Source organism: Chaetura pelagica, unplaced genomic scaffold, assembly GCF_000747805.2.
Source record: "Chaetura pelagica isolate M959 unplaced genomic scaffold, ChaPel_1.0 scaffold120, whole genome shotgun sequence".
Taxonomy (NCBI): domain Eukaryota; kingdom Metazoa; phylum Chordata; class Aves; order Apodiformes; family Apodidae; genus Chaetura; species Chaetura pelagica.
Window position 1 is genome coordinate 1885240 of NW_009951952.1, and position 21942 is coordinate 1907181.

General features: G+C 41.2%; 1 protein-coding gene across 3 annotated transcripts; it reads left to right on the plus strand.

Annotated features, from left to right (window-relative positions):
• Positions 1-535: 535 nt before the first annotated feature.
• CNGA3 (cyclic nucleotide gated channel alpha 3) lies at positions 536-21581 on the plus strand. Of its 3 annotated transcripts, none has more exons than XM_009998719.1 (8): positions 536-668; positions 7022-7138; positions 9179-9358; positions 11018-11071; positions 14372-14479; positions 16447-16554; positions 18143-18249; positions 19825-21581. In XM_009998719.1, exons 1-8 carry the CDS (start codon positions 568-570, stop codon positions 21228-21230), a joined length of 2181 nt encoding a protein of 726 aa, XP_009997021.1. In that variant the 5' UTR covers positions 536-567; the 3' UTR covers positions 21231-21581. The 3 variants fall into 3 exon arrangements, with proteins under 3 accessions (XP_009997021.1, XP_009997028.1, XP_009997036.1); XM_009998726.1 differs by having other exon boundaries at positions 568-668; positions 14372-14393; positions 16460-16554; positions 19825-21230; XM_009998734.1 differs by lacking the exons at positions 11018-11071; positions 14372-14479 and having other exon boundaries at positions 568-668; positions 19825-21230.
• Positions 21582-21942: the final 361 nt, after the last annotated feature.

A 21942-nucleotide genomic window follows, 5' to 3' on the forward strand; every position in this document is an offset into this window, starting at 1 on the left:
AGATAATACAGAGTTAATGCATGCCATACATTAAGCTGAGGGATACATTTTGTTAATTATCTGCTTGGTTGTGATGCATTTTCAGAATAAAAAACTTAATCATAAAATAGGTAAAATTAGCACAGTAACATCAACTTAAAGTGGGATGGGTTGTCCTAGCACATGGATCACCTAGCTTTTTTTGGTTGGCTAACTGCAACATTGTTTTAATGAGATTTTAAAATACAGTCTTGCTATGGATAATAGGTATGACAAGGTAGGTATTCAGAAAACCCAGAGACTAAAAAAATATGTCATGTAAACCTTTGGTCATGTTGAATTTTGTTATATTTTTACTAGTGCTTTTCTCTGTTTAGTGCAAATAAATCAAGAAGTGTGTGTCATATTGTGTGGCTAAATATCACTGGCTGTTCTTCAGTTAGCTGAATTTGGTTTTGCTCTTCCATTGTTTTAATAAATAGCTCTTTTTAAGTAGTGAGCACGTTTGTCTTGCAGCCTTCACAACATGTTTGGTTTTTTTTCCCCTCCTGTTTCAGCTGTCATTTAGATGTTGATATGTAAAGCAAAATGGCAAAAATCAACACCCAACGCTCCTACCCTGGTATGCACGGAATATCTGTCAGACCTACTGATGAAGATCTTGAAAGGATTGAAAATGGCTGTATCAGGTAACTTACTCCTTCCATCACAGTCAAGAGGACAGATCTGCTGCGTACATTGTGGCACTCCTCTAGCTCTGCATTATGGGTGTGTTACAACAAGATATTGTTGACTTAGTGCACTTCACTGACTTAAGGATGAGTAGCCAAAGTCCGGAAGAGACAGCAACAGGAAGGTTGTCATGGCTCACAGTTTTGGAACCAGAATCTGTATTACCTCAGGATTGAAGCCCATTTTCACATCACTGGGAATCACACCAACTCAGTAAGGAGAAACCTTTTTCTCAAGTCACCACAAGGTCTGTGCTTTCCACAGTCTATGGGATTTGGAGAAAAAGGGATCCTCCCAGTGCCTGGCAGTGAAAACCCTCACAAAGTTGTTGGTTTGTTTGTTTTTGTTTGTTTTTGTTTTGTTTTTTTAAAGCAGCCTCTGACAATTGGCTTGTTCCTGTGATAGAGAACATTTGTGGTGTATAAAGAATATCAACATTTAAATACTGACTTTTCAGAGCCTCTCACTGTACAGTGGAGCTCTAACAGTTTCTTTACATTCACCTTTTTCTGTTTTGTCAGTTTTTAAGTGGCTGTTTAAAATGTGCCAGTGAGCTTCCACTTATATTATACACAGTATCAGTCATCTGTCTAGTCTGGGCAAACCCTGCTGGGCCTGCAGGAAAGTGTCTGATAATCCTAGCACCTGTACAGACTGGAAAGTGTTTTGCTTTTGACTTGTTGTGGTCAACCACCTTCACTAGGGGGACCTTTGTCAGTCTGTGTCTTGCTGGTCAAATGTGTACTTAAGACTAGAGCACTCAAAACCTGCTGGGCTGATAGGGCTGCCTGCATTAGGATAATTTTGGATTGCATCTTGCTCTGATTTAGTAGGGATGTGATAGTTTTCCTGTTTGAGTTGGTCCATTTTTTTTCTTTCTGCTTTGCTTTTGTGATAAGCTTCTGTTACGTAGATGTACCTACACTAGTGAAAATGAAGTTGATTTTATTCTTTACACTGTGGCCTGCTGGACTCAGTTTTACTTCCCCATGGTCTGATTAGGGAGTCCTTTTGTCTCTACAGAGGTACCTCAGAAATGGGAAAACACAGATCAAAATGAGACTCTTTGCCTTTTTTTAATGTCCTTTTTGTAGAGGATATTGGTGATTGGCAGTTTATAGAATGGAATTACTGGCAAGGACGTGAGAGTGTGGTTATAAAGGTTTTAAATGTAGAATTAAATCACTGCACTCATCTGCAGTTTCAGAGGCAGTGACCTGCTTATGACAGATAGAGGGACTGAAATAGGAATTGCACTTCATTGTGATGATGATGGTCTTGAAGAGACATTGATTGCAAAGAAAGTTTGCTGTCATGAGTGTTAATGGAGTTCATAGATGAGTAAAAAGATACAATCTTGCTCTGGATAAGATGCCATATTTTGTTTGGATGTTTTTGGATTGCTGAAGTGATTGCTAGTAAGTATATACAGTACCTTTTGAATAACAGAGAATTCTGATACGTGCTTTTAATTCAGATTTGTTTTAGAGTATATCTGTACCAAAAGACAGATCCCATCCAAAATTTTATCCCTTCTTTGTCTTGTAGCAGAATAGACAGCTATAGACATTGGGAGAAAAGCTACAGGTTTTCTAGAGTAACAGCATTTCTCCTTTCCCTGGATCTTCCTCTGAATCCTGTTGGCTATAGTTCAGGAAAGCAATTAAACACGTTGCATTGAGTGCACCCTCAGCAAGTTTGCCCATGACACCAAGCTGTGTGATGTGGTTGACATGCTGGAAGGGGGAGATGCCATGCAGGGGGACCTTGACAGGCTTGAGAAGTGGGCTCATGCAAAATGCATGAAGTTCAGCAAGGCCAAGTGCAAGGTCCTGCACCTGGGTCAGGGCAATCCCAAGCACAAATACAGGCTGAGTGGAGGATGAATTGAAAATGGTCTGGAGGAGAAGAACTTGGGGGCGATGGTGGATGAGAAGCCCAACCAGCAATGTGTACCTGCAGCCCAGAAAGCAAAATGTGTCCTGGGCTATATCAAAAGTAGCATGGCCAGCAGGTCAAGGGAGGTGATTCTCCCCCTCTACTTCACTCTTGTGAGACCCCACCTGGAGTGCTGTCTTTCATTCTGAAGCCCCCAACATAAGAAGGACATGGAGATGTCCAGGGGAGGGCCATGAAGCTGATCAGAGGGCTCTCCTGTGAAGACTGCTGAGGAGTATGGAGGTGATGATCATGCATGCAAAGCACTTAAAAGATCATGTACTTAGCAATTGTGATTATGTGCTTATAAATGGAGCTAGTAGGACAGTGTTGCTTTTGGTGCCTGATAGAGCTGTCTCTGCACTATTCTACATTGCTTTCCTAAGCATTTATTCACAAGAAAGCTGAGCTCTTCATGGGTAGACTTCTATTTATTGCCAGCAGATGCAAACACAGTAACATCAATGATAAAGCAAACTGGGACTAAAAAAGGTTTACAATATATATATATTTCACAGTGCATTTTAGACAGCAGTTTTCAGCTCCTGCCCAAGCTGTGTGATGTGGTTGACATGCTGGAAGGGGGAGATGCCATGCAGGGGGACCTTGACAGGCTTGAGAAGTGGGCTCATGCAAAATGCATGAAGTTCAGCAAGGCCAAGTGCAAGGTCCTGCACCTGGGTCAGGGCAATCCCAAGCACAAATACAGGCTGAGTGGAGGATGAATTGAAAACGGTCTGGAGGAGAAGAACTTGAGGGTGATGGTGGATGAGAAGCCCAACCAGCAATGTGTACCTGCAGCCCAGAAAGCAAAATGTGTCCTGGGCTATATCAAAAGTAGCATGGCCAGCAGGTCAAGGGAGGTGATTCTCCCCCTCTACTTCACTCTTGTGAGACCCCACCTGGAGTGCTGTCTTTCATTCTGAAGCCCCCAACATAAGAAGGACATGGAGATGTCCAGGGGAGGGCCATGAAGCTGATCAGAGGGCTCTCCTGTGAAGACTGCTGAGGAGTATGGAGGTGATGATCATGCATGCAAAGCACTTAAAAGATCATGTACTTAGCAATTGTGATTATGTGCTTATAAATGGAGCTAGTAGGACAGTGTTGCTTTTGGTGCCTGATAGAGCTGTCTCTGCACTATTCTACATTGCTTTCCTAAGCATTTATTCACAAGAAAGCTGAGCTCTTCATGGGTAGACTTCTATTTATTGCCAGCAGATGCAAACACAGTAACATCAATGATAAAGCAAACTGGGACTAAAAAAGGTTTACAATATATATATATTTCACAGTGCATTTTAGACAGCAGTTTTCAGCTCCTGCTTGGCTCCTGTTCCCTCTAATAAATCAGCATGGTTCTATGCAAGTGGAACATCACATGTTGTCCTTGTATTTCAGTGTGTGTATAGGGGATAGTAAAATCAGAATAAATCTCCCTCCAAAAGTTCAGAAAAAGTTGAATTGGCCCAATTTTCTGGGCCTGACCTCTGTGTGGGGTTTTCTTAGACTAACAAAGAATGCATTCTGACAGTCTTTTTCCTTTTTAAAATTCTACTTCCAAGGATACCTGAAGTATTTTAATCCATGCTTACTTTGTTTTCTGTATTTTTATTCACAACTTTGTTTTGTGATGCCTATATTTAATTACCTGAATTTAGAGCAAATATAACAACTCAATATAGAGTCACTAAAAGCTGTTGAGTTACTGCAACTTAGTGAGATACTCCTCAATTTCTGAGTCACTGATGGAATAAAGTTTCTTATTCATCCAAATGGGAAAGAAAAGATACTGGCTTCAGCCTCCATGGAACACTCTATTTCTTCAAATATATTTATTTTTTTCACATAGGTGACACTTAAAATTATTTTCTAAGAACTCCCACTAGCTTAACAATTATTTTCAGGATTCAGAATTTGTAAGTCAGAACAGAAGCAGCAATATTAAATCTGTTGCTGTCTAGGATCGCACAAAATACCTGTTTTTCTGTAACAAGGAATAAAAGGACTTTAAAACAGCCGTGGCAGTGCAGTCTAAAAGACTGACTAGCACAGTGCCTTTTCTCCAGCAAGACTGTAGGCAGGTGCTCCAGGGAGAAAAAAAAAAAAAAAGCAAAAAAAAAGCAAGTATCTGCAGCATCCTTTCCTTTTATAGTCTCCCAGCATTCAGCTCAGGAGGCTTGGGGAATCTGGCAATCCATAATGGATTTCTGCTCCATGAGTTTATTCATCCTCCTCTAGAAGCCATGAGGGAGATTTTGGTATCCACAATATTTTCAGCACCCACAATATAAAGCAGGGCATAAAAGTTTTTCAATACTGAACAGTGTCTCTTGTTGTCTTCTTATTAGAAGAGAAGAAGACAATTAACAAGTTGAGAATTCTGGGATTGGCAGAACCTTTATTTTTTTGTCATGGTTCCTTGTGTAGAAATGATAAAGTTTTAATTCTGTTTGTCAGTTTCTCAGCTGTGACTACACACAACATTTAGTTTCTAATTATCCTCTTATGGGTATTCAAAATGCTGTTGCCAGTTCTTATGAAGATACTGCAAGTATCATTGTTGTCAGTGTTTTCCTGGCAATACAGATTAACAGAGTCATGTGAGAGTTGTTTGCATTACAAAGGGGAGAAAAAAGTGATCCCTAGTGGATGTGACAAAGTCTTGTGAAAGAGAGTATTAAAGAATGAAAACCACAAAGAAAACCTTAGCTGCCCTTGAAAAAAATTCCATAGTGAGCTTTGGTGAAGTTCAAGTTCCAGTGGAGTACATTTCAAAACTCCCTTAACTGGAAGATAAAGCTAAAATTTCATCCATTCTCCCCAAATGCTAATTATTTCAGTGCTAATAGGCACTCTTACAATTACAGGACCTCATGGCAGCTAGCAGACACTGCACAGAGCTTAATTTATCATCAGTGCCTGCAATTGTGTGCAGCTGGGCTGTTGCAGGGCTTTTCTTGAGGGGCAGTAGCCTGAGAGATGCTGCATCTCCTGGCTGCCAGAGCAGCCCTGAAGCCCAGTTGCCTGTTTTGCTGTGCAGTAGGGGCAGTTTTAGTTAAAAGGGAAGCAGCTTCAGGTCTGCAGTTGTGCAGCTGGCAACAGCAGGCTTGTAAGAACAGCAGTGGTCATCCTCAGGACCAACTACTGCAAAATCACCATTTTCCCTTTCAGGCCAAGCAAGAGTGAAAGCAAAAAGAGATGTGGATTTGCTTTGAGTCATAAAAAGGAACCACACTGGTAGAAATTCTGGATTGTTAAACTCAAAACAATGTCTAGGAGAGCAACACTGAAAAAAGCAGTGAGGAGTCACTTTAAAACTCCTTGGGGGTGAACTCCATGTTGAAGGAAAGCTGCTGATAACCTTACAGGATGTGATATGCAGTAGAAAACATGCTTCTCATAATGGTGTATCTGCATAGCAAAGTAGTACTGACCAGTAAAGAGTAATCAGGTTCTGAGTTTGCTGGGATGGATGGCAGAGCCTCCACTGACTTAATTTTGTGTTGGATGGCTCCAAAAAAAGTAGGAATATAGAATCATAGAATCACTTAGGTTGGAAAAGACCTTCAAGATCATCGAGTCCAACCATTAACCCTACTCTACCAAGCCCAGCACTAAGCCACATTCTCAAGTGCCACATCTAGACGACTTTTAAACACATCCAGGGATATTGATTCAAACACCTCCTAGGGCAGCCTGTTCCAATGTCTGACAACCCTTTCAGTGAAAAGGTTCTTCCTAATGTTTAGTCTAAATCTCTCCTGGTGCAGCTTGAGGCCATTTCATCTTGTTCTATCACTTGTGAGAAGAGACCAGCACCTACATCTTTACAACCTCCTTTCAGGTAGTTGTAGAGGGCAAGGAGGTCTCTCCTCAGCCTCCTCTTCTTCAGACTAAATAGCCCCATAAGACTCCCATAGCTCCTCATAAGACTTGTTCTCAAGGCCCTTCACCAGCTTCTTTGCCCTTCTTTGGACACACTCCAGCACCTCAATGTCCTTTGTGCATTGAGGTGCCCAAAACTGGACACGGTATTCAAGGTGAGGCCTCAGCAGTGCTGAGTACAGATCACCTCCTTGGTCCTGCTGGCCACATGACTTCTAATATAGGCCAGGATGCCATTGGTCTTTTTGGCCACACTGCTGGCTCATGTTCAGCTGCCTATCAATCAGAACCCCCAGGTCCCTCTCTGCTGGGCAGCTCTCCAGCCATTCTTCCCCTTAGCTTTCTCTTTAACAAGTGTATGCCACCTTACTAGGAAGAGCAGAGTTTGCTTCACAGTTTGCCTATTTAGTGGTGGAAAGAATCAGATGGGAGGAAGTCTGCTCGAGGCTGTATGGAATTATTTTTTTTAAAATTGCTTTTGCAGAACCCATCCACTGTGTGAGGATGCATCTTCAGAACTCCAGAGAGTCATTTCTGTGGACGGAAGAAACATATCTGAATCTCAGATGAGCTCATTCACAGGCAGGGGAGCAATGGCAAGGTAACTAATACCATTTCCAGTATTCAGTTTAAATTGTTTCAAAGAGCAAAGTAAAAAATAATCATAATACTGGAGTAACATAAAAAATGTTTTCACTTCAGCCTTTTGTGTGGTGCAGAATAAACTTGTATTTCCCTGTTTGGTTGTCAGATAGTGATACCACTTCTTGTGGATTACAAAGTCTGGAAGAAGTTGGTTTCAAGTGAAAACAGTGTATGTAAACATAAAGCATGTTAATATATAAACTCATATTGAGAACTTCCTTTTTAATCTTTGCTTATATTGTTCTTGACTTTTTTTCAGGATGGTTTGAATTACACATGTGAAGCTACACTTACTTATGCTCTGAATATGCAGGAGCATATTAATGAAAACATGAATACTTAGCAATTTAAATATTATGGTAAAATAATATGCCTCTTGAATGCAAGTTCTCAAGGACCTAAGCCAACAGCACCTGATAAGACTTCTCTGTCTTTGAAATGTAAAGGACAAAAATGTGAAAATAATACAGCATTGCAGAAACCAGAAAATTCTGATTCTTTGTTCAGATAGAGAGGCTCTCAGTCTTATTTGGTACAATTATTTGTTCCTTAATGAGTAGGTCTTATAAAAATTCTTTATTTTCTAACATAAGTAAGATCATCCATATCAGTAGTTTTCCATACCAATCCTTATGTGACAGCTGAGCCCTGCTCAGGCAAGGAGAAAAATTCTGTAGCTTAATTTTATGCAACATTTTTTTAATAGAATGAGAGATCTATTAAATAATCTCAGACTTATGTGGAGCTTCTCTTTTGTGTGTGTTCTTGCTAGGCTTTGAATTCTCTTAATTGTTGGAAATTGTAGGTGATATATATGATGCTATATTGGTGTAGTGCTAAAGAACTAGAAATATCTTACAATTTATTATATTACTCGGGCCCTTTTTTATCCTTTTATTTGAGAGTAACCAGGGCAGGTTCCATGAGAAGGTGTAGTTAGGCCCTTGAGAACTGCAATCAAGAGACTTTACCCTAAGATTAAAACTGTTCATATCAACTGCTTTGTGGATTCTAAGCACATGTAATCCTGGCAGATGGAGGGAGAATGTAAAGAGCTTTCCTTTAGTGGCCCAAAGTCTCTGTAAGAAGTTCAGCACCCTTCAGGTTTTCATTACCTTCTTTTTGAGGCCAGATTTGGGAAATCTGAATTAACACCACTCTTGCCCAAACTAGACTGCTGATAGGAAATAATACAGCATATTTTTTGGGTAACAAATATAATATCTTTTTTTAGATTTCAGTCTCCGTTATTTCTGCTTTTCAGAAACGTGTTTCCTTTTGATCTTTGACAGAAAAATTATAGGGATTAGTAATGTGAGTTAGTGGATAGAGACAAAGATACATAATGGTTCAGTGATTAATTATGTTGTAATGATTTTTTGCTTATCTCATTTCAGTGATCTACTAGAAACTTAGAATGAGGAAACAGTGCTTCCTATTCAGTAGGCAGGTTTATATGTGACAGGCGATTAATTTGTCTGCAGACAGACCCTTTAAAATCACAGGGCAAGTGGCTGAATTGTTACTGTTCCTTCTTTCAAAGCCCATCCTTCCTCACTGACTATTCAGCTTTGTTGCCACTGTGTGTACCTGCCCTTGAGCATGTGATCCCATTAATATTTTGTATCTCCTAATTCTGTCAGCATGGGATTCCTTCATTACCACATCAGCATTAGAAATTTGTCAGAAGTCAACTGCCCCACCCCAATGACTGGATTTGCCTCCACTTGGCAAGAATATTCTGTTGCTCTTGTGGTGGGTGCTAGTGCAGCGCCCTGGGAACTGATGTGAGAGATACTTTCCTGACCCCACTGCAAAAGGTGATGTATGAAATTGTGGGAAGTGCCTGGGTTCACACAGTTAACCCATCACGTTTAATTTCATGGTAGGTGGAGAAGTGGAGCAAACTCCTCCTGGGCTGCTCCTCGTGGGGATGATTCGAAGCGTCTGGTACTCTTGTCTGGTTTAGTCACTGTTGTGTCTCTGTTCCATGCAGGCTCTCACGGTTTGTCGTGTCCACAAGGTCGTGGGCCACGAGACACTTGCACCATGAAGACCAAAGACCTGATTCTTTCCTGGAACGTATCCAAGGGCCAGAGCTTGTAGAGGTGTCCAGCAGGCAAGCGAACATCCGCTCCTTTCTGGGCGTGCGGGACCGGCCTGGGGGCGCAAGCAGGTAAGGAGATGTGTTTGTACTTTGAAGGAAGACAGCTGAGCTTACGGTATCTTCTTGGCAATTAAGATGTTTTATTTTAATAAGAGAGTAAGGAGCTTAACATAGAAGATGAACAGAGCATTTAATGATGCCCAGGAGTCTTCTTATAACTGAACTATTATGGCTTTCAGGAGACTTCCCCTTTCCCCCTCACTGCACTGTAGCAAAGACCTTGAAGTAAAGGATTTTGATCATGTTGCTTCCACCAGAATGGAATTTTATCACGTGCTACCTGTGCAACTTGATGTTGCTACTTTTCTACTACCTCTGCTACCTCTTTACTGAGGATGAATGCCATTTCAGTTTCAAGATTCTAGGATGTTGCTAGTTGTGACTTTTCAGGACATTCATGTTGTGCACATTATCTGTGAGCGTTAGGAAGCTCCAAACAAGCAGTTTTGTGTGTCATTGCTTTGTTACATCTACTCAGGAGTTTAGCTGCCAACATGACAGAAGACTTCTGATGCAAAAATGAGAAAATCTTTTGGCTGCTTTAATAGCACATATTCTTTGGCATGGAAGGCATGTTCATGCTTAGGTTAAATTTTTTGCAAGAGAAACCTTTATGTGTTTACAGTCCTTTGACTTGTGTTTTAAAATTAACTCCAGCTAAAAGAGGAGAATGAAGTCCCAAGACAAACGGTGCTTTTCTGTTTGGTAATATGCTCTGAAGCATAGACTCCCATATTTTGTTGCATAGCAAAAATCTGGTAGATAAGCAAATAATAAGTTGTTTTCTTTCAAAAATCTCAGCTAGCAATTCAGATTAAAGCAAGAACCTTTGAAGGGCTGCACATCATACAAGATAGCTGAATTTGTTGTGGTCCAGCACAACTTATCCTCACTTGATCTGTTTTGTAGAAATTCAGCTCAAAGGCACATTTTGTTGAATTAGCCAGATTCTGATTTTTCAGACATCTGGGTCAATAGCAACTGCAGATTCAAAGTAATTAGAGAGAACAACATTGATCCTGGTTTAACAAACCTCTATATAAGGCTATTATTTCACAGAAAGAGTGGTTAGACACTGGAATAGGCTGCCCAGGGAGGTGTTTGAGTCACCATCCCTGGATGTGTTTTAAGGGTCATTGGGATGTGGAGTTGGTGGATCTGGTTTAGGGGAGAACTTTGTAGAGTAGGGATGATGGTTGAACTTGGTGATTCCAAGGGGCTTTTCCAACCTGAATAGTTCTATGATTCTATGATTCTGTGATAAGGCTTAACTCTGCAGCAATGGTGGGTATGGTTGTTACTTATCCTCAAGGCTTGGCTCTTGTGAAGAAGACTTGAAAGGATTGAAGAAAGCTTAAAATAGTAGACAAATGAGTACAGGGCTAGAAATAGTGAGGGACATGTTGCCATGCTCTAATACGCCTGAGAACAAGCTTCAGACATGAGATGTGGTCACAAATGTGTGTGCCAAGCACAGGGTAAAAACAAACTGTTGCCTTGAAGTAGTTATGCAATGGGGCTTATCTCTGCAGTCAAAGTTGATTTTCCTAATCTGATCAGTGCGTATGTAAGAGAAGCTAGTAAGTCAGTCCATCATGTCTGTAAACACGTGTATGAAGTACCAACAGTCTTTACACTCTTTAATGTGTTTTATTTAACTCTCTGCAGTCATTGGCCCCTGGCCAAGTTTAATGTCAACTTTAGCAACAACACCAATGAAGAGTAAGTACTGCTAAGATCCAAACACCTTTCTGATACTAGCTCCTTCTGTATTTCCCTGTATAGCCTAGTAACCTATGTAGTATAAAATTCTTAGCTCTTCCTAAAAATATAGATTAATGATAAAGTTCTAGTTTTCTTAGTATGAAAAGCATCCTTCATGCTCCCTGTGAACTTTGGTTTTTTGTCTGAAGTTACTCTTACCCCTCGAGGAATGAATTTGTTTAAGTATTTAGTCCCTCCCTCCTCTAGTTCAGCTGGCTGATTTTATTGCATTTATTCTTCAGTTTTTCAACAAGATTCATGTACTCATTTTCTAATAGTGATTTTCCTCCTTCAACATAGTAAGTCCCTTTTTGCAAATCAAGTGCCTCAAAAGTTTCAGGTTGTCTGATGAGAAGTAGATACTGATCAGGGTACCAAGAAAACACTCGTGTGCCGTCTAAATGAAAACTAACCATCTTTTGAAAACGTGTGTTTCAGTTCAGCAGATATTGTTGGTGTAGATGTAGAGAGAGTGACAGGCAATATAATGAGGCTGGCATTGCAGCAGAAGCTCTAACAAAAGCTGTCCTTTGGAGTCTATTTTCTAGATTTGACAAAACATCTCACAGTGCTACATCAAAGAGAAATACCTTGAAAAGGTGAAGAGCTCTCGCAGTTTAAAGTCACTCAACACCAATGTCTGATCACAGCTATCTTAAGATGTACCCATCTGCTCTGCAGCATCCAGCAGCAGATCTGTTCTCAAACATGATGATGGTTATTTTTTTTCATTGCCTTTCAAATGAAAAAAATTTAAAATTATCAGGACAATTTCTGATTGTCATAAATACTTTCAGGAAACTATTGGGTTTTTTTCCTCTAAATAGCTTGATCACCTTTGTGCTTACACCTAAACGAGAGGTCTTCCTGCTTCTGAAGCAACTGTGAATTAGCCCTTAGGTCAGGCACCACGCACAGTAACGTGCAGTGAAATCTTGATGTTTTTTAAATAGGAAAGAGTTTTTTGGGGCAGGTTGGAAAGAGAAGCCATAGAATTCCAGAGGGGGTCAGTGGCAAAGAAATAATGACTTGAGCAGTAGTAGTTCCCACTGCCATGTAGAAACCAGTATTGGTAAGTGAAAAACTGTTTCTTTGAGTTGAGATGCATGTATAAATAGAAGATCAGTCAACCCAAAGGTTCTTTTCTCCTCCAGTTTTTGTCTCTTACAGTGATGATGATTTGAAAGGTTTCAGGGGTGTGGGTTAGCTAGGCAGGTGTTTCTCTGGCCGTGGAGGTGTGTAGGATCTCAGCATTTTTTAGCAAATGAGTCTAGGCTTTTCTCAATTACACTGAGGTGCTGCAACACTATGGAACAGTCTAAGGGTAAGAATTGAAACAGGTGCTCATTGCTGATAGCTGAAAGCTACTGCTGGATGTATTTATATTTATCTTAAAGTTGGTGATTGTTGTCTTCTCCCTCACAGTGCTTCTGCCTCTCTGTAACAAGCACATTCATAGACAGGGCTGCCATTCAGAGTGCAGAGTTTTCCTGATCTGAATAATGCAAGCAAGTGTACATGAAAAGCACAAGTGAGGTCACTAAAGATTTTACCTGTTGGTTTAACTCCTGGAAGCAGCATTTTTTCAACTTTTATGACGCATTCTGTCTTTGCTGTGGGATGTTTGTGTTGTTGAACTAGTTTGTCCATTATTGACACCAGCACCAGGGAAGAATCAGACCCAGTCGTGGCAGTTCAGAGGAGAACACTTAACTCCCATGGGAGCAGGAGTCCACAGCTTTCATCCAAGCCAGGCATTATGTGCTAATGTATGCATTATCCACACACACTGTAGTGTCAGGAATGTTTAGTCATTTCTGTCTAAGCAATGGGGACACTTTCAGCTTCAAGAAATACAGAAATTTCAAATACAGAACAGAGAGATCTCAGATGGTGGATATTGTGCTTGTGCAAATGGGTGCAGTTCTTCAGCTTACATGGTTCTTGAAGTAAAGGATTTTGATCACGTTGCTTCCACCAGAATGTGCATGTAGCACATTCAGCTCTAAGACTAAGTATTGACAGAATCTTAGGTAAGATGTTAACTTTCAGCAGTTTTGAAGAGGTTGTGTGAGCCTATCTGCACAAGTTAACCTAGCTCAAGACTTCTGTTCAGACAAATCTAAGAATGGGAGAAGTCAGATGCATCTTTGTCTCTGGCTTATCACATTCTAGTGAGCTAAAACCTGTACATACTTGAGCAGTATGAAAAATCTGTATCTAGAATTAAATATTGCAGCTTGAGTCTGTGCTGGATACTATGCAGTGGTAGGATATAATTATGTTAAATGGTCCATATTTTCCGTTACTGCATGAAAAGCAATTAATAAACATGGGGACAATAATGACTCCATTAGGTCTAGGCAAAATTCCCATTGCATTTAGCAAGGATGGAACTTCATGCTTAATGCTCAGCCTTTGAATATGGTGGCAATCAGATACAGGCAGAGCAACTTGGGCATGGCTCCTCTGATCACACACAGAGACCTGCATCTGAACTAGGCAACCCATTCTTCCTTTACAGTTGATGGAAAGAAGACAATGCTTTTGGGGCACATGTCATCTTGTAGGTATGGACTATCTTGTAAATACAGTAGATCTGCACTGTAAGGTACAGGGTCTAAAGTATGTTGGCTTAATCATGTTGACTATAAAGCATTTGTAAAATTATGATGTAGTTAAATAAGGCACAGCTCTTCACATTTGCTGGTTTTGTTCCAGCATTGACTGGGATTCTTTCCCAAGACAATCGTTGAAGCCCAAGGTGATGAATTAATTATAGCTTTGTTGATTTTAAAGAACTCTGACAGGAAATTCAGCCTCATTTCATTTTCTCACCATTAAAGCTTCAGACAGTCATTGTGAGGTTTTGGATATGCAAAGAATGTGGACAGTTTGTTAAGCCATTTCAAGTTCCATTTATAATTTTATAGATTTCTTCTTAAAGGCCTGAGTTGGTAAAGGATGAAACAAATTGGAATAATTTAATTAGACACTTGTACACAGTACACTGATGTCTGAAAAGGCAAGAAGGTGTGGGTGTGTAATGCACAGAATCAGCCAGCTGGTTACCTGATGTGACAGTGTGGTGGTCTCAGTTCAAGAGGCCTCACACAGCCTGTAAACCTTTTTTACCAGTTGGATCCCTCTCCTGCTTCATCTGTAGTCTAGTCTAGTTTCCTGTACCTCAACACCCACCCCCTCCCTTAACTGCTAGAATATTGGTAATATTGCTAAGCCTTACATTATGTTGTACAGAAAAAAGGAAGAAAAGAAAGAGGTTAAAGAGGAAAAGAAGGAGGAAAAGAAAGAGGAAAAGAAAGATGACAAAAAAGATGACAAAAAAGATGATAAAAAAAAAGAAGAGTAAGTATAAAGAATGAATGTGTGCTTGTAACAGAGCTCCTACACTACAAAGCAGGACATGGCATTTCACAGTAACACTTCCACAACGTGTTAGCCTGTCAGATCTTTCATATGTTTTCCCTTTGGAAAGGTGCAACTGCTCAACAAACTTGCTTCATCTTTAAGACTTGTGTTAGACCTTTCATGCACAGGTCAGTAAAAGGAAATTCAGCAACCTCTCAACACTGTGATTTCCTGTTGAAGATGACTTTTTTACTATGAGGCCTGCTTTGCACAGGCTTTTTGTTGTACCAGTGCCCATGGTGATTCAGAGCAGATGAACAAGAAGTCTGGTTTGAACAAAGAGCAAAATTCTTACCTGTAGAAAATTACAGATTTATGAATAAGTTTAGTTATCACCCTGAATAGCATATTTAATTACTTATTATGGTACAGTTCATTACCAGTGATCACTGAAGTTTGGCTCTACTGATGAGGAGATGCTGTGTTTCTGCAACAAAATGGAATCATTTGAATGCTGCTGACAGAAATGGATCCTGCTCTTGTATTATTCCCCCCCAAGCTCTCCTGAACATAGTATAATTCAGTATTACCAGTCCTTAAAAATAACAATTATAGTAGGTAAAAAGAGAAGGCATTTGCATGGACTTTCCACTTAAGGAAATCTGCTCAGTCACAGTATCCTGACTTCTTTAATCCAAGCGTTGTTTGATTAGAAAGCCTTTGTTCTAAGGATTCTCCCTCAGCTTTAATTAGTGAGAGCCTGAGCTTTGCAGTGGCCTAAAATGTTTAAAAACATTTCAGCCAAGATAGCTTGTAATGTTGAGAGGGTAGTGTACTGTGTCATAACAGGACTATATTTAATGGTCTCCACTTTTGAGGTGGTGACCAGTTTTTTTAGAAGAATCGGCTCAAAATTGTTGTGAAGATGGCAAAGGAAATACGTTTTAGATCAAAGCAGCTTCCTCTACTAACATGAACATCTAGACATTCAGCTAATGCCAGAAATACACAGAAATATAAAAGAAATTATAATTGCTTTTTAATATATTTACATTATTGGAGATGAGGAAAAGTCACACCAGTCCATGTGCAGGCGTTGCTGGGTCACATATTCCCTGCACTGTTACACAGTTCTCAGATTGCAGGGTCACAATTGCTGTTGGAACAACTTCTGCAGCTGTGGACCTCACAATCCACCAATATGTATTTCCTCTGGTAACATATAACATGCCTAATTGTTGTCTGTTCCATAGCAGCCTGTCTGGTGCTGAGGAAGGGCACTCATGAGCTACTCTACACCTGCCATTAGCCATGCTGCTCTTGAAACCTTGTTTAAATTCCAAGCCTGTACTCTTCATTTAGCATCTCTCGTTGTTTTGAGACCTAGGCAGCCAGGACTGTGAATGTGTGACATTTGCTTTTTCATAATAATACACATTTCAGTTCTAGTCACACACTATCTGTGCATGTGCACACACCAAGTCTTACTTGTATGAACATGTATTTGAATACACGTGTTTTATTTGTTTAAATACATGCTTGTACAGTCATTTCCACAATAGGATTTGCCAGAAACATCAACATTGATCTACAAAGGAAGGCTCTCTAGCCATGGATCATAGCCTTGTAGCTGAAATGATAACAAGAATCATTCAATATTTTGGGGTTTTTTTTCAGTAGGGCTCGTGCAGAATGTGGTTTTCGGCCTGGGCAATGTAAATGTCTTTGTTTTTCATTCCACTTTTACTAACTTTTTTCCAAAGTTGGGTCAAGCAAATAAACAGAGTATGTCAGATGGGATGAAGCTAGGATCTGGCATCTCATCTGAAACTGCCTACATGGATTACTTTCTCTTCTTAGGCAGCTGTGAGTTCCTAGTGAGATAAGCAGACTCCAGAAGAGGGGAGATCCAGCAGGTCACTTATTTACAATTCTAGTGTAAATCTGCATGTTTTCCTTTCCAGGCAAAAAAAAGAGGTCTTTGTGGTAGATCCTTCAAGCAACATGTATTACAACTGGCTGACCATAATTGCAGCACCTGTGTTCTATAACTGGTGTATGCTGGTGTGCAGGTATGGATTTAAGTTAACAGCCATTTAGTGTGTCCTTATGTTTCCTATGTAAGTCACCCTCTTATCTCCCTGTGGTATTTTTGTGTGGCTTCCCTAGAAGAGTCACAGTTCATACACCCTTGGGGATACAGGACATCTATACCACTGGAATCCAATGGCCAGTGTTTCTTTCGATGCTTTTCTCTGAAACCAGTTCGTTTAAAGCTGGCAAAGTGTGTCCCTGGGAGTGCTGGCTGTGGCCTTTGTGTGCCACCTACCGGCTTGCTGCAGGGATATGCAGGCTCAGAAACCACTGCTAGATCACCCAGTAGAGAACAGAAGAGAGGGGTGTGTGTGCAGTGTTGGGCTGCCTGAATATAGTATCATGCAGCTGTAGGTCTTGGAAGGGCAGAAAGGTAGTACTCGAGTATTTATTTTCCCTTGTAAAATATGGAAAGCAGTTTGAGTCAAAGTAGTGGTTCACTTAGGCTGTGTCAGAGGGCAGGGAGAGATGAGGATGGCTTGCCACTCAGAAACAAATAGATGTTCAAACTGTCAAGAATATGCCAGTAAAGAAAATCTAAAATGGCAAGTTACCTTTTAAGATGGAATCTTACTACTGGGAAACCATGAGCACAAAATACTGCTATCTGCTATGTTAAAAAGTAGTTTAGAAATTACTCATCTGTTGCAAGAGCAACACATGGTCAACATCCACAATCAAATATAGCTTTAATATATTACAGTGGAAATAAAATATTTTGATTCTGAAGCCCCCAGCATAAGAAGTACATGGAACAAAGAGGAGAAAGTCCAGAGAAGGGCCACAAAGATGATGAGAGGGCTGGAGCACCTCTGCTGTGAAGACAGGCTGAGAGAGTTGGGGTTGTTCAGCTTGGAGAAGAGAAGGCTCCAGGGAGACCTCATAGCAGCCTCCCAGTGCCTGAAGGGGCTACAGGAAAGCTGGGGAGGGGCTTTTTATAAGGGTGTGTAGTGAGAGGACAAGGGGTAATGGTTTTAAGCTGGAAGAGGGGAGATTTAGGTGAGACATTAGGAAGAAATTATTTAGTGTGAGGGTGGTGTGACACTGGCACAGGTTGCCCAGAGAAGCTGTGGCTGCCCCATCCCTGGAAGTGTTCAAGGGCAGGTTGGATGGGGCTCTGAGCAACCTGGTCTGGTGGGAGGTGTCCCTGCCCATGCAGGGGGGTTGGATCTAGGTGATCTTTAAGGTCTCATCCAACTCACAGCATCCTGTGATCTTATATTTGGGAATTATCTTAATTGAGACGTGTATCCTACTAAATCTGATGCATGTTTAATTGCAGGGCTCCGTGTACTCCTCCATAAGGGCACCTGTATGGTATATATGTATTTGGGTTTTGTTTCTGGCCTGAGCCCCTTTGAATCCTAAGATCCTAGTGTCTCTTTAGTCTCTTTAGACATAGCTCTTGTGTGTGGATGTCTAGGCAAGGAGATATGCTGATGTAATTTTTCAGTGCCAGTCTGGTGCACTACCATGCTGCTGGGACACAGATTGCAAGTACGCTGCTTGTGCAGTTGATGTGACTATTCTTTTATTATTATTTTTTTTGTACCTTTGTTTCTTTAGAGCCTGCTTTGATGAGCTACAAATTGACCATATTAAATTATGGCTCTTCTTGGATTATATCTCTGATATCATCTATATTTTTGACATGATGGTCAGATTCAGAACAGGTGAGTCCATGTGGGATTTTACAGTGTTTTCAGACACAGGATGGATATAAAGGCTGGAAACAGAAATTCCCCTGGGAGGTCTGACCTGTAAGTATCCTGTCTGCAGCAGAGCCCAACAGTGGAGGCTTTGGGAAGATGAAGTGTCTGACCAGCTTGGATTGTTTTAAGGCTGGACATCCCAACAAATGCTCTTCACTTGTCTCTAAATTAGGTTCTGTCAGTGCTTAACAGGCATGCCAGCCTGGCTACTGTCACAGGCTGCCTGGGGAAGGGAGAATAAGGCCCCTCTCATGTCATGATTGCTGTGTGCGTGGTCGTTCTTGTGCTCATTGGATGGGGCAAGAAACCAACTGCATCCCACAAGTGCTGCTTTCCTAGCCAAGCTGTACTTCCTGCTCAGAAGTGGTTATTGAGTTGGTCAAGTGCAAGACTTGGCACCCAGTGCAGCCTCCAGTCTGCAGCCCCTGCCTGGAAGCAGCAGTGCTGCTCCTCTGCCACCATCCAGGTCACCTGCAGCCTCTGCAAGGTCCTGGCTGGGTCTCCCACTGCCTGGTGGTGGTACTGGGTTAAGCCAGCTGGGTGGTGGCATGGGATGAACCCGAAGGAACTGGCAAAATGTGATAATACCTAGTACAGAGGGAATGTTTTGCTTTTCTCTCAGTGGACTTTTCCTCCTGACTGGCCTAGTGGCCAGACGGTTGGGACATCTCCACTTGCAATTGCAGCAGATGTTTATTTGGCAGTGCATGGGCTGTTCCCTGCAGAACATTTTCAATGCCTTGAACTTTGAGAAGTACCAAACAGCACTGCAGCTGTAGTGCTCAGGCAGCTTTTCTATGAGAACTCTTACACAGATGCAGTTTACTTAATGGTCTCTCATGGCAATTTATGCCGTCTCATAATTTAACATACAGATACTTTTCAAAGTGTTTTGAATGAAGAAATACCAAGGTACAAAATTCTGCTGTCTCATCAGAAACACAAAATAACTGTGAACCATTTTCCTGAAATGAAAAGGAAAATCCTGTCATCTTTAACATTGGACATGAGGAAAAGCATAGTACAGGGAGGGGGAAAAAATGGATTTCTTTATCTTAAGGGGATCTATATTGTTCTGAAAAAGTTTCCAACAATCTATTATACCTAATTATTCTTGTTATTTACTTTAACATCTTCTCCAATTTTATACACAATTGCTTAAGACTTGGTTAACTTTAGTTATGACTCATGCCAATGATTCAGGAAAAATGAGACATTTGAGTCTCCCCTTTCTTTTTGCAAAGATACCTAAAAGGAAAAGATACAGCTGTCCTAGAATAGAGTGGAAAATTGCAGAGACTGCTGTGGTAATAACAGTCATTGCTCTTTATCATGATTTGTCAGCTTTGAAACTTCATGGAAAGATTTAAATTGGCAATGAGTATTTTTCATCAAATGAACTCTCAGTGTATCAATGTCTGTATTCATTGTGATCCAAATTTTCATGTTCTCAGGTACCTGAAATGTCAGTCACTCAGTCCTGCTGGTGGGGTTTTCATGCTAACACGCGAAATGTGTGTTTCTTGTTCTCTGAAGGTTTCCTGGAACAAGGCTTGCTAGTTAAGGATGAAAAGAAATTACGAGATAACTATGTCAAAACTTCGCAGTTCAAACTGGACGTGATGTCCCTTGTGCCGACGGACCTGGCGTATTTGAAGTTTGGGCTGAACTACCCCGAGCTGCGGTTTAACCGCTTGCTGCGCATCGGCCGGCTCTTCGAGTTCTTTGACAGGACTGAGACCAGGACAAATTATCCCAACATGTTCCGGATTGGAAATCTTGTCTTGTACATTCTTATCATCATTCACTGGAACGCGTGTATATACTTTGCCATTTCAAAGGTGATTGGATTTGGAACTGACACGTGGGTCTACCCTAATGTGAGCGTTCCGGAATATGCGCGCCTGTCTAGGAAGTACATTTACAGTCTGTACTGGTCAACGCTGACGCTGACAACCATTGGAGAAACACCTCCCCCAGTGAAAGATGAAGAGTATCTGTTTGTGGTCATTGACTTCCTGGTGGGTGTGCTGATCTTCGCTACCATTGTCGGTAACGTGGGCTCCATGATTTCCAACATGAATGCCTCCAGGGCAGAATTCCAGGCCAAGGTGGATTCCATTAAACAGTACATGCATTTCCGAAAAGTGACTAAGGACTTGGAAGCCAGAGTTATTAAGTGGTTTGATTACCTCTGGACCAACAAGAAGACAGTGGATGAGAAGGAAGTGCTCAAAAATCTGCCTGACAAGTTGAAGGCTGAAATCGCCATCAATGTCCATTTGGACACCCTGAAGAAAGTGCGTATATTCCAGGATTGTGAAGCTGGGCTTCTCATTGAGCTGGTGCTGAAACTGAAACCTACGGTCTTCAGCCCTGGGGACTACATTTGCAAAAAGGGAGATATTGGGAGAGAAATGTACATTATTAAAGAGGGGAAACTGGCCGTGGTGGCGGATGATGGCATCACCCAATTTGTAGTCCTGAGCGACGGCAGCTACTTCGGTGAAATCAGCATCCTGAACATCAAAGGTAGCAAGTCTGGCAACAGGAGGACAGCCAATATAAGGAGCATTGGTTATTCTGATTTGTTCTGCTTGTCTAAAGATGATTTAATGGAAGCCCTCACAGAATATCCAGAAGCCAAAAAAGCTCTGGAAGAGAAGGGGCGACAAATTCTCATGAAAGACAATTTAATAGATGAGGAAGCAGCAAAAGCAGGAGCTGACCCAAAAGACTTGGAAGAAAAAATAGGAAAACTTGAAACAGCTCTGGATACACTGCAGACCAGGTTTGCGAGGCTCTTGGCAGAATTCAGCTCATCTCAACAGAAGGTGAAGCAGAGACTTGTCAAAGTAGAAACCAGAGTGAAAAAATATGGTAGTGGCACCTTATCAGTTGGAGAAGGAGAGGCTGAAAAACCTGAGGAGAAAAAGCAGTAATGGAGTGTTTGTATTTCCCCATTTACTGGAGAAAGTTGAGGCATCTGAAAGACATAAATGTATGTAAATATGCGTGTGCATACATAGACATGATTATTTTTCTATGAACTCAAGAGAATGGTTTTTAGCATTTTTAACTGAAGCAGTATTTTCTTGTAAACAGAACATTGTCACCTTCTTAGGGGGAGAATATAGCCTGGCATCTGGGTACTTTTTTGTACTGGGAGTGGGTTTCTTACAAGTCATGCTCAGAACATGTTATGTATGGTACCTGTAGGTCTCGATACATTGTCTTAGCCCACAGATGTTGCATTAACGCATTGAAGTAGAGGAGGATGTTTGGGTTTTTTTTTAAAGGCTTAAAAAAGTATTTCTAGGGTACACACTCTACCTTAGCAGCTGACTAACTGCATGGATGCACAGCTGGGCTTCCTGAACTCGGTTCTTTCACAGTGAAGTGTCTGCACAGTTGGACTACAGCTCAGCAGCAGCACAGACCTGACCTGTGCACTGCAGTCCTGCAGGTGGATGAAACAGCCATGCATCTGGATGATGTATGTCCCTCATGAGTTGGACTCTGTGCAAAGGACCATGCTGACAGGGTAGCAGTGCTCATGCACCTCCTTTCTGGTGTGGTCTGGAACAGCCTTTGCTGCTTTGCAACTGCTCTGTTTGGGGAGAAAGTGGGAGATCCCTTTAGGTTTTTTTTTTT